Source organism: Cinclus cinclus, chromosome 4, assembly GCF_963662255.1.
Source record: "Cinclus cinclus chromosome 4, bCinCin1.1, whole genome shotgun sequence".
Taxonomy (NCBI): Eukaryota; Metazoa; Chordata; class Aves; order Passeriformes; family Cinclidae; genus Cinclus; species Cinclus cinclus.
In genome coordinates, this window is record NC_085049.1 from 6,950,925 (window position 1) to 6,964,359 (window position 13,435).

The window sequence follows — 13,435 nt, forward strand, 5'->3', positions numbered from 1 at the left end:
ATCAGGGCAGGGACCATTTTTTGTCACAGAGTCCAACGGGTATGGCATGGCTTGCTCCCAGAGAGCAGTCCTTTTACCTTCCCAACACACACAGGGTAGCTCTGTCCAAATTTCTCACAGGGCATAGTCCCAAGGGCTGTGCAAAGCCCAGCCTGGCATGGGCTGACAGAGGATGCGAGCTGGCACAGACAAAGCTCAGCCTGGGAGCTCAGCAGCAGTGCAGTGCACACAGCCCAGGTCTGATCCCTCTGGATGGCTGCAGATGGACATGGTGTCTCTGTGTACCCCTCCCAGAGCCAGAGAGAGCCTAAAATGAAGCCCAGCACAGCATTAGTGAGGCTTTTTAAAGTGGTTTTTCAAACACTTCCTATTTTTCCACATTCAGAGATGCCAAGCCTCAGGTATGACAACAAACACTCAGAAATATGTTACATATTTACATATTACTTATGTTTTTTCTATGAGAAAAAGAAAAATACTATTCATGGGTCTCTGGAGAAAAGATGAGAAGAGGTTATGGTGCAGAGTGTTCTTCTAGTCCAGGACTAGAAACCAAAACTCTGTCTTTCCACTGAATTCCAGGTATGAAATAAAACTGAGAAAGGGAGAGGGACATAACAATAGTCTTAATATCTCATATGCAAATCCTACAGTGATTAGGAGAGGTGCTGAATCCCAACTTCACCCTCTCTTGCTGAGACAGCCACAAAGCTGTAACCCCCACCATTACCTGAGGAATCTGTTATGCTGACTTCATAATCCCACACTAAACATTTCAGTTAATATTTTAATTTTTCCTACAGGACAACTAATTCCCTGCCTGCAAGTATTTCATTAGAGCTGCGTGTTTCTTCCCTAAGAGGCTGAAACCCCTTGCCTTTGAATGTAATTGAACTTCTGGAGAATGAACAGATTAGACCAAAGTCACAGTGTCCTTGCTTTCACTCCACCTTCGTGCCCATCCACCAGAAGCTCTTTGAATACTCTTTGACAAGTAGCTGAAAGAATTTTCCTCCATGCTTTTCTTCTGCAAATGTTGCTGTGTCCAATGAGCCCATGGCAAGCTCATGAAAAAAAGGCTAAAAGGTCCTTCTTGCCAGGAAGGACCCAAGCAGAAAGGTGGCTGCCTGTGTAGATGTTGCAAAAATAACCAGTACTGTTTAATCTAATTACATAAAACCTAACCAGCTTCTGGGGAAGAATTTCTTGGTGCTCAGCAAGTAGGCAATATAATGGCAGATGATGCTTGGTGCAGGTAAAGAAAAAATAATAGAGATTTGAGGGAAAAGCCTAATCCTGTCTCTATGTAAACCATAAAAAGTTCAGAAAATGTTAGTTCACTCCAGCAAAAAAATATTTTGGAGGCATTAAAATCCCTAGAAAACAGTATTTCAATATTATATGAGTGTCTAAATAGTAGAGAGAGCTGAAGAAAATACTAGGGGAGAAATTGGAGCAGTCTGGATTCTAACATCATAATTCAAACATCCACGTGTAGTTACTGAGGAGTAGCTACTGATGGTGGTACAAGAACAGCATCCCCATATTCCCATATTCTGTAAATGCAGAGGATGCCTACCCCATGAGCTCCTCGACAGCCACAAGCATCTCTAGCAGTTCTTGAACTCTACTCATCTTCTGTGTCATCTCCTTGCTCCTCGTGGTTCTTGTAGCACCACCAGTAACTGCTCCCTGGTGACCACACCAGGGTGTTTGTAGATGTGTTGTAACTTCAGCCCCAAACCCATCGCCCAGTCAAGTTAGAATGTCCACCAATATATTGTTTCCCTTTGATACTCTGTTCTTATTAATTAGTCCCCTAACCACCTGGTTAAACAACAGGAGCTGGCAAAGCAAGGAAATCTGTCCTACTGCACCTTCCTTTTGAGGAACTGACAGCAAACTTTCAGCAGACTCTTGAGCAAAACCACAAGAGCTGACTTTTTAATCTGTTCGTACATCATAAGGTGAGACTCCGTGAGAAAGAAAGGGGAAATCCTACAAAACAAACAGTAGTAGGTAATTTCAAAGGGTTTGTTTTTCCATCAGCACCTCAGTTAAGGTATAGGAGATATATGCAAAGTACAGAAAAACACATCAATGTGCAGACTTGGGCTTTCTCCTCTGCTTACTTGAACTGGATGATTAGTCTCACATTTTATTTACTAGCTTCTTACAGTAAGTGTTACAGAGCATGTTATTATGTAGAACTACATTTCTGATGCATTAATCTCGATATCACTTCCTTCATAAAAAAACAATCAAGCCTTATTCAGCTTTTATTTGCTCTTGGCCACCGTGCAATTTTTGAAGATGAAATTTGCTTTTCTATTGGTTTATTTGTCGTTTTGCAAGTTGTAACTAGTGGAGCCTTTAGCTAAAGTGAGGAGGGAAAAAGAAAACCAAACCAATTTAGAGTGAGGAAACTCACAGGCAGTGTTTGAGTAGGGTGGAGCTAAGTTCCTTAGGGTAAATTATAAATGGATGGTATGAAGTCTAAAGAAATAAACAAGTTCCAACACTGAATCGCTGCTGTATCCACTGAGGGTTTAAAAAGAGGCAACAGTATGAATTGCTACAACAAACACCAAGAGAGCTCTGAATTGTTTCTACTCTTTTTGAAAAGGAAAGCTACATACAGCTGAGAAGCCTTGAACATAATTCCTTGCAATTAGGATCCCAGCATTTTTAAATCCATTCTTGACTTGTTAGCAATAAAAGTATTTTCTGGAACACTTCCAAACCTGTGTGGTTCCTGCAATAGGTGAAGGATCAAATTTCACCATACGGAGTTTGAACTAGTTCTTCTATTCCTAAAATAAACTCAGATGCAATGTGGAAACATAAATTGGTTTTGCTCATTTGACCATTCTTGGGCTGGACATGGAACAGATTTGCATGGAAGTCCAAACACCTGTTCACAGAGAAATTTCTGTAGTGATTGGAGAAACAGCCTAAAACCCTGGGTCTATCCAACTTGAATTCCCTACAAAGACCCTGCCAGCTCCTGTGTCAGACTGGTGTGCACACTGTGGCAGGACGAGGTCTGCTGGAGGAGCCCTGAGCAGACAGAGATCCTTTCCGTGCTGCCCTGTCCCAAAGAGCCAGGGATGACTCTGCCAGTGACAGTCCAGGGCTCCCACCTGCCTCCTGCCACGGGCAGGGGGAACCCTCAAAACGGAGAAATTCCTCTTAGTTTTCCACTTTCATTTTTTGTTAGGCTTTGTCTGGGATCACAGAAGGTTGCTCTCTGCTGATGTGCAGTCCCAGACAGTGAAGACACCCAACCATGAGGGTAGGATGTAACAGCAACCAGCACAGTCTAAAAACCAGTGAGTTGTTATTTAGTTTTGGTTTATTTTGGTTTTTTTCATGCCTAATATGCTGTTCGTTTATTCAAAATAATGGGTAATAAACAATGTTCCCACCCAAAATCTAGTAGTATTCATTGCTAATGCATGGCACAAAACATCCAGTTTCTTTCCAGTTGCTGGAAAATTGTAAGGTTGTGGAATAAATTGTGGTTAAAGGCTGTTTTATTACTGCCTGTTGTGGTTTCTTAGATTATTTTCTCAAAGTGTTACTTTAGCAGGAATAAATCATTGGTGCATTTGTGAAGTAAATAAATGCAGTTATGAAAATGTGATACATGTATCAATTTATGTTTATGCTATGTATGTAGAGATCTTGTACAAGATACAGGTTATGTTGCATGGATACCTAAATTTGAGGACAAATTTTCTTCTTCTTCCCCCAAGCAAGAGTTTAGAAAACAAAACCTGTGGTTTGGAGGGGTGGGGGACACACTGCATATCACTTTTTTGCAATATACTTCACAAATCCAAAGAAAAAACTTTTCACCACCCTCATTCTTAAAAAAAAAAAAGCAAAGTGAACTATTTTAACATAGCATTACTGAACGTGGATTTTAAGTCTTTCCTCAAAGTACTGGTGGACTAAGAAAAGAAAAGCTCCATCTCCTTCTACAGAACCACCTCTTCCACAGGGATGGATTTACACTGAAGCACTTTATTCCCAACCTTAAAAATACTATTGGATCTAGATGCAGACAACCCCAGCTCTTCATGAGCCTTCCTCTGGGCTACAGTCTGAATTAAGGAATGGTTCTTGATCTCTCCCCTGGTCTTGTAAACTTCATGTTTTAGGAAAATCCCTTACAGTTTACCTATTTTATTTATTTATTTATTTATTAAGCTAAGCGCTGATTGAAGCTGGGTAAAAATTCCACCTTTTTTTTTTTTTTATTGTTTCTCAGTTTTGTTTCAAATTCACTTTGGAAAGAAACTTGAAACATTTCACTCCTAGACAAGTTGAAACAGAGCTTTTCTTTTTTTTTTTTTTTTTTAGCTGTGAAATGAGTATGTCATCAACTGGTACTAAGGGAACAAAAGGTCAAGGAAAACCTCACCCATGTGCATCTCTTATGGACATCACTCTTCATGGTGATTTTGAGAAAATCTGCAAAATCAGAAACAAAGAAAGTATTTGGTTTTCTTTGAAGGATCAGCCTTCACTAAAAACTTGCCAGCTAAAAGAAGAGAGACGTTTAATTCTGGTTTTGTTTCCCACCTTGAGCTGCCTTTACCAAACGTTCAGTCTCACTGTTGAGTTCTCTGGCTCTTTTGGAGCCACAGAAGCAGCAGCAGGAGCAGATCCCTGAGCCCTGACCTCTGATCTAACAGCGACCCCTGCTCCCATGCACAGAGAGCTGGGAGCAGCCAGGAGTCATTTCACCACTGAAAAACCTCTTGAGTTACCAGTGTTAAACAAACCATTATTTTTAATAGAGCAGCGAGTCAGTCGTCAAAACTGTGTTCACCATTTTGGATTTGAAATCTGTTTTAATGGCAAAATAATGCAACAAAAGGTGTAATGCATGCAAGGAACAATAAAGATAACACACTTCATTAGAAAACAGTGAAACATCACATCAACAAGATGAAATTGACTGGAAATAGAAGGCAGGTCATAAAAGTAAGGAAAGATGAAGGATTTTGTGTAATCATACACAAAATTGTTTTATACAGAAGATATTAGGATATCTTTCCAACTCACACTTGCCTCTTACTGCAATAAAAAGAAAAATGTTTAAACTGTCTCTTCTTACAGATCTATTTTATCTTGAAATATATACTTGGATCTCATTTTTGAAGAGCTAAGAAAATATATTATTTTATAACAAGAGGTTATTTTTCAAATTGTGGGCATTAAGCATAGCAGCAAGAAAATGTAGAGTGAAGTAAGGAAAGTATGGACTTCAACTAAAGTTTCCTTATGCAAGTCTCAAGTTAATATTGATTAACCCAGCTATCGAGTGAGTTGCCTTGTTTCTGGAGTATAAAGCAGGTCACTGCACCCACTCAATAAATGAATGAAAAGTTATGTTTAATTTTTTTAACTTTCCTTTCATGAGCAATCATTTTCATCAGAGGATATGCAAAGCCAAGTAAGCTTCTAAATTCCATTTTAAAAAAATCTCTAATTGAATAAAGCTGAGTCAGCAAAACATCTTCCAAAAACCAAATTTAAAAAGCTCTTTTTCTCCTGACAGACACACTGGCTATTATCCATATGGTTGGGTCTTTTTATTTCTGTCTTTTCTTTTCTTTTCTTTTCTTTTCTTTTCTTTTCTTTTCTTTTCTTTTCTTTTCTTTTCTTTTCTTTTCTTTTCTTTTCTTTTCATTTTTCTTTCTTTCCTTTTTTCTCTTTCTTTTCTTTTTCTCTTTCTTTTCCTCTTTCTTTTGTTTTTCTCTTTCTTTCTTTTTATTTTCTTTTTCCCTTTCTTCCTTTCTTCCTTTCTTTCCTTCTTTCCTTCTTTCTTCCTCTCCCTTACAACAATGTATTTCAGGGAATGAAAGCCACTGAAATAATATGTTTTATTCATAGTCTTCTTACAAGTGCCCAAGAGCCTGAACCGACAGTGACAGATCGCACTGAAAGTTGGCTCCCAGCTCCTACAAGTAACAAAGATTTCCAAAATCCCGGTCGGCAACCTCGGGCTGCTCCTTGTTCACCACCCCGTGTCTTCTTCCTGCGTACGCGGGGTCTCTGTAGATCAGCATCGGTTTCTGCACTCGGCAAGTAGGGCATCCCGCATCTCGCATCCCGCATCCCTCATCCCGCATCCTTCATCCCGCATCCCTCATCCCGCATCCCTCATCTCGCATCCCGCATCCCTCATCCCGCATCCCTCATCCCGCATCCCTCATCTCGCATCCCGCATCCCTCATCCCGCATCCCGCATCCCTCATCCCGCATCCCGCATCCCGCATCCCGCCCGCGGCCCCGCGCCTTCCCGCCGCACCCACCAGGGGCCACTGCAGCCGCGGGGATGCGGCCACAGCTCGGGCATCGCTCCGGCTTCTGCATCGCCAAGGGAAAACAAGCGCGACATGAAGTATTTAGCAGAATTTCGGGTAATTGACATAATCACCAGGGCTACGTTTCCACGCGGAGCTGGGGTTTGCTTTTTCTCACAGAAGTTTGCGTTCTGTTTAGCATTACTTGCGTTTCTCCCGAAAAAATCTTTAACTCGAGGCTCCAGATCGTGCCGGCAGCTTCGCGCGTTTAGAGCGAGGCGTGAGCACGGCAGATCTTGAGCCGGGATACCGGCATCAGCCCTTGGGCCTCCACATGATGCTCATTTTGCCCTGGAAAGTAGTTTCACTTTATTTCCGCCACCTACCCCACCTCCATAGCGAGAAATTAATAAAATCAATTTAAATGTATTTCTGTTTAACTTTGTCCTGGACGACGGATCCGAGACGACAGGTGGCTGCTGCGTGGGGAAGCGGCCGAGAGCCGCAGCGGGACCTGCTCCGAGCCCGCACGGCCCCGCCGGGCCGGGCAGCTCCCGCGGCCGCCGAGGGGCGCCGGGCGGAGGAGCGGGATCCCCGCGGGGCTGAAATCGGCCCGGCCCCCGCCGCCACCGCCACCGCCCGGGAGGGGCCGGGCGGGGCCGGCAGGAAACCCCGCCCCGGGCAGCGCCCGCCGCGCTCCGCGCAGCCTGCGGTGCTCCGCGGAGCCGAGCCGAGCCGAGCCGAGCCGGGCCGGGAGGCTGGAGCGGGACGGGACGGGACGGACGAGGCGCGGTGGCTCTGCCGTGTAGCGCAGCCACGCGGGACCGCTCCGCCCGTGGGCCGTCCCCGCCGCGGGGTGGGGGGAACCTCGGTATTTGATTTTCTTTTCTTCTTTTCGGCGAAGGAGAGGAGCGGCAGGTTTATGCTAATCGCCCTCTGGGGAGCGGCGGCGGGAGGAGGAGGAGGAAGAGGAGGAGAGGAGCCATTTTGAACTCACTTCAAAGTTTAAGGTGGAAAAGTTGGAGCTCTCCAGCCCGCTGCCCGCGGACCGGGACGGGGCGCGGGGCTCGGGGCCGGCGGAGCCCGGGAGGAGAGGGCGGCGGGGGGAGGCGGGCCGGCGGCTGATGGATGCGGGCGGGCGAGCAGCCCGGCGGGTGGATGGATTGTGCGGCAGCCCGCTGCCCGGCCCCGCTGCCCGCTGAGCTCCGGAGATGCCGCGGCTGCTGTCCGCCGCCGCCTGCGTGTCCTGGGCCGCGCTGATCTGCGCCCTGGCGTCGGCAGGCGGCGGGGACCCGCGGCCGCCCCGCTCCGCCGCGCTCCTCCACCTGCCCGCGGGGCCCGCGGCGCGCCCCGCCGCCGAGCCGCCGGCGCTGCCGCCCGCCGGGCGCCTGAAGGCTGCGGGGACCGCGCCGCGCCGCGCTCCGCCCGCCGAGCCCCGCGGGCCCCGCGGGGGCAGCCCCTGCCCGCGGCGCGCCCGGCACCGAGCGGCCGCCGAGCCCCGCGGAGCCGCCGCTGCTGGCTGCGCCCCGCCGGGCGGGGAGGGCGGCGGGCGGCGGGGAGCGCGGCGGGTGCGGAGCCTCAACAGCCCCCCGCAGTTCCAGCTGCCCAGCTACCAGGTCTCCATCCCCGAGAACGAACCGGCCGGTACGGCGGTCATCGTGCTGCGGGCCCAGGACCCTGACGAGGGTGAAGCCGGCCGGCTGGCGTACTCCATGGAGGCGCTCTTTGACGAGCGCTCCAATGACTACTTCACCATCGACGCCGAGACGGGCAGCGTGGTCACTGCCCGCAGCCTTGACCGGGAGACGAAGGACACCCACGTGCTTAAGGTTACCGCCTCCGACCATGGGTCCCCACGCCGCCGCTCGGCCACCACCTATCTGACGGTGACCGTGAGTGACACCAATGACCACGAGCCAGTGTTTGAGCAGCCCGAGTACCGGGAGAGCATCCGGGAGAACCTGGAGGTGGGTTATGAGGTACTGACCATCCGTGCCACCGATGGTGATGCCCCAGCCAATGCCAACATGCTTTACCGCCTGCTGGAGCCGGGAGCTGGTGACGGAGTCTTTGAGATCGACCCACGTTCCGGGGTTGTGAGGACCCGAGCCTCCGTGGACCGTGAGGAGGTCTCTGAGTACCACCTGGTGGTGGAAGCCAATGACCAGGGCAAGGATCCAGGACCACGCAGTGCCACAGCTATGGTGCACATCACTGTAGAGGATGAGAATGACAACTACCCTCAGTTCAGTGAAAAGCGATACCTGGTCCAGGTGCCAGAGGATGCCCCAGTGAACAGCCAGATACTGCAGGTACAGGCCACAGATCAGGACCGGGGCAGTAATGCCCAGGTGCACTACAGCATTGTGAGTGGCAACCTAAAAGGCCAGTTCTACATTCACTCTTTCTCTGGTGCCATTGACCTAATTAACCCTCTGGATTATGAGACTATTCGGGAGTACACACTGCGGATCAAAGCCCAGGATGGGGGCAGGCCTCCTTTGATCAACTCCAGTGGTATGGTGTCGGTGCAGGTTGTGGATGTGAATGACAATGCCCCCATCTTTGTGAGCACTCCCTTCCAGGCCACAGTGCTGGAGAATGTCCCTCTGGGCTACTCAGTGCTGCATATCCAGGCTGTGGATGCTGACTCTGGAGAGAATGCCCGCCTGGAGTACAAACTCATAGAGATGGCACCATCCGCTGGAGGTGCCCCTGTGGCAGGTGACTCTGGGTTCCCTTTTCAAATCAACAACAGCACAGGGTGGATCACTGTGGCTGCGGAGCTGGACCGAGAGACTGTGGAAAACTATCATTTTGGGGTGGAGGCCAGGGACCATGGTGTGCCGGTCATGACCTCCTCAGCCAGCGTGTCCATCACTGTCCTGGACGTGAACGACAACAACCCCACCTTCACAGAGAAGGTGTATCACCTCAGACTGAACGAGGATGCAGCTGTGGGCAGCAGTGTCCTGACCCTGACAGCAGTGGACAGGGACGTTAACAGTGTTGTGACTTACCAGATTACCAGTGGCAACACCAGGAACCGTTTTGCCATCACCAGTCAGAGTGGAGGAGGGCTGATCACACTGGCCTTGCCCCTGGATTACAAGCAAGAGAGGCAGTATGTGCTCACAGTCACTGCCTCTGATGGCACTCGCTTTGACACCGTCCAGGTCTTCATCAATGTCACAGATGCCAACACTCACCGCCCAGTCTTCCAGAGCTCCCACTACACAGTGAGTGTCAGTGAGGACAAGCCCATCGGCACCTCTATTGTCACCATCAGTGCCACTGATGAAGACACGGGGGAGAACGCAAGAATCACTTATATTTTGGACGATAATATCCCCCAGTTCCGCATTGACCCTGATACAGGCACCATCACCACCCTGATGGAGCTGGACTATGAGGACCAGGCCTCCTACACGTTGGCCATTACAGCCCATGACAATGGTATCCCCCAGAAATCGGACACCACGTATGTTGAGATTCTCATCCTGGATGCCAATGACAATGCACCCCGCTTCCTGCGCGACCGCTACCAGGGCTCAGTGTTTGAGGATGTGCCACTCTCCACCAGTGTCCTGCAGCTGTCTGCCACTGACCGTGACTCAGGCCTCAATGGCCGTCTCCTCTACACGTTCCAAGGTGGTGATGATGGAGATGGAGACTTCTACATTGAACCCACTTCTGGAGTGATACGCACACTGCGCAAGCTGGACCGCGAGAACGTGGCTGTCTACAGCCTGCGAGCCTTTGCTGTGGACAGGGGCAGCCCGCCACTGAAAGCCTCTGTGGATATCCAGGTGACTGTGCTGGACATTAATGACAACCCCCCTGTCTTTGAGAAGGATGAATTTGATATCTTCGTGGAGGAGAACAGCCCCGTGGGCTCTATTGTGGCACGGATCAGTGCAGCTGATCCCGACGAGGGGACCAATGCACAGATCATGTACCAGATTGTAGAGGGGAACATCCCTGAGGTCTTCCAACTCGACTTGCTCAATGGAGACCTCACAGCCCTGATGGACCTGGATTATGAGAGCCGCACGGAGTATGTTATTGTGGTGCAGGCCACTTCAGCCCCTCTTGTGAGCCGAGCAACTGTGCACATCCGCCTCCTGGACCAGAACGATAATCCACCCGTGCTGCAGGACTTCCAGATCCTCTTCAATAACTACGTGACCAACAAGTCCAACAGCTTTCCCTCTGGCGTGATTGGCAAGATCCCAGCTCACGATCCTGATGTGTCTGATAGCCTGGCCTACACTTTTGTCCAAGGCAACGAGTTAAGCTTGCTCCTTTTGGACTCTGCCACTGGGGAACTCAAACTCAGTCGTGATCTGGACAACAACAGACCCCTGGAAGCCCTTATGAAAGTATCAGTCTCAGGTAAGCAAGTGTTTGAGTGCATGATTCTGTTTGTACACCAGTATGGGGGCACGGGCAGAAATAGCACGCTTGCAGTTTAAAGTGTAGCTCTTGGTTTCCTGAAGCAGCAATTTATCTGTGAATTTTTTGGAGAGGAACCACAAAAATGTATAAAGCCTATATGCCGTGGATTGAAGTGGTGCTTTGAACTTATTTAGTAAATGTGGATCACAAGGATAAATAAATATGAGGGTGCATGGAAGGGAGCATACTCCCTCAGCTGAGGTGGTACCTTGGCTGGAGCTTTTCTGATGTGGTTCTAAAGGTAGTAAATGATGTTGGAATGCACGTGTATCTGTAATGGTCTCCCCTCCTTCTTTATTTCTCTCTAAAAAAAAAAAAAAAAAGTTGAAATTTGTTATCTCTACTTTTTCAGCAACAAAACATGTTTACTCCCTCCTGTGTCCCCAGAGGTTTGGCTGGTAGTTTCTTAGACCTCAGCCCAGAGCTGGTGTGGCCCGGGTGGATGTGCTGCATGGTGTTTGCATCGCTGACCTGCAGTCCTGTGGGAGATGGCAGCTCTGAAAGCCATGAGTTGTGGCTGTGTGGTAGCTGTGTGACATGGCTAATGGCCCTGGAGTTGCTTTAGTGGCACTAGGGGCAGATGCTGGCCAAATGTAGCCCCCAAATCAAGGCTGCTAGGGGGAGAGAGAGAAAAAGAGAGAGGGAGGGATACTGTGCCATTAACTTCATTGGAGAGCTTGTGTCTCTTGTGTGTTTCAAATTGGCAAGATGTACTTTTATTTGAGCACAAACACACTCTTAGGATATTATTATTTTTTCTGCTCAGTTGCTTGTTTATCATGGAATTACTTTTTATGCCTCTAATTGTGACATCAATCATGCAATGAGTAATTTCCTCTGCAGGTGCCACTCTATAAAGTTTAATGTGGATCCGATCCCATACTTTTGTTGACTTTCAAAGGTTTAGCCAGATACTGTCCTTGCTGCCTCTCTCTGCAAACTGAAACTAAGATTAGTATTACTTTTGTAAAAAAGAAAAAAGCTCCAAGTACTAGGTATGCAAAATCACACTTGGGGAGATTATTAGAAAAATAATAATCAAACTGTGGCATAATCCCGGCAGCAATTGTTTTCCTGTAAAAGTGGCCACAGTGTGCAGCAAGGCCTCGGGAAAGTGAGCCACTCTCTTCCTTGTCTTTGCATACTTGAGGTTCTTTTTTGCTTCAGAAAAGTGAAAATTAACTGAGCTGACTGATTTTGCTGCAGTGTATCTCCTGAAAAGCCACTCCTGGTTCTTCCAAAATGCTGGGGTGCAGCTTATGTGGTAGGGTAAATGCTGTTTCCATGTCCTGTGAGAACTAGCAGGAAAAACAGACAGTGTGCTTGTGACCCTAAAGAAAAACATTTGGATTAAGGTGCAGATGATTGCATAGTCGCTGTCTGTTTGAACCAGTAGCTCTTTATCTGGTAGCAGAAGATAAGCACTCATCTTGAAGCACAGAGCTTGGAAAAGTTGTTAGACTAGATGAAGAGTGTTCAGTGCAGAAAAATAGCTGATAGGAACGATTCGATTCCTTTCTCAGTATAATGATTTACAGGGTTTAAGTGGGTGAAGTCTCAGGTAGGACTGAAGACCTTTTCTTAAGTGGGAGATTGATTATTTCAGCATCATTTTCACATTTTGTGAAGGTGTGAACTTTGAAACTCTGCTGTGGTGTTCATCAGAATGGACTGCCTGCTTCTGTCTTGAGATACTTGAAATGTTAAGGTTTTTAATGGCTAGAGTTTTAAGATAATTTTATCAAGCACTGAAGTACATTTGACATTTATTTGGAGGAGTTCACTGTGTGGAAATTGGAAGGGCAGTTTGTCGTGTGATTAGTCCATGAAAGTCTCACCTGCCTGGTGTGTCTGATTTATCTGATACAGTTCAAAAAAGAAAAGAGACAGAGAAAAAGCTCAGACAGAAGTACTCGGCGGGGTTATCTCTAAGAATTGCGTAACACCTGCAAATCATCTGCTAAAATGACCTGCCAGTTAAGTGGAAAAAACCTGTTTATGGAACAGCCATTAACCTCTCTACCTAGACAAACACAGTCCTCCTCTACTCACAGCTGCTCGGAGGTCAGGGAAGGACTGGAACTCTTTATGAACTTGGGAGATTTGATCTCTATATGAGTCGGAAACAACAGTGGTGCTATAAAAATCATATTTCTATCTAGTGATGTGTTGTGCTGTGTGTGCAGTGCTAGCGAGGAGTCCTGCTACTCCACTGAGTTGCTTTGAGACGCTGATACGTGGCTAAATGCAGCACTCTTTCATTTGACTTGAGCATTATTCAAATAAGCATGGTAATTCTTGCCTTCTGCTTATAAACAAAATTTAAGAATCGTCAAGACCGAGCAAATGGAGCTAATAGGCTTCATGAAGCTGTCAGAAGTTTTGTGTCAGCATTGTCAGAAGCTCTGTGGGGCGGTGAGCAGCTGGGGCAGGCTCAGAGCTGTGCCCTTGCCTGGGTGCCGGGCTACCTGTGGGCTACCTGTGGGCTACCTGTGGGCTACCTGTGGGCTGTGCCCCCACAGCCAGCCAGGAACCAGCCCAGGCACAGGAGGGGGGAATGTGGGTGGTATGGATATTAGCATTTTGCTTTGGGTTGGGAAGGAGCTTTTGAAGTCTGTCCCTTTTGAAGTGAATCTCTCTGGGTGCCCCTGTACCTG

At 47.9% G+C, this 13,435-nt stretch overlaps 1 protein-coding gene across 1 annotated transcript in view; it reads left to right on the top strand.

Annotated features, from left to right (window-relative positions):
- Positions 1-7,888: 7,888 nt before the first annotated feature.
- The window catches only part of CELSR1 (cadherin EGF LAG seven-pass G-type receptor 1), a 160,784-nt gene continuing 155,237 nt past the window's right edge, over positions 7,889-13,435 (top strand). Inside the window, exon 1 of the mRNA XM_062490779.1 lies at positions 7,889-10,715. Coding sequence (XP_062346763.1) covers positions 8,033-10,715 — 2,683 coding nt within the window. The 5' untranslated portion in view covers positions 7,889-8,032. The remainder of the gene's footprint in view (positions 10,716-13,435) is intronic.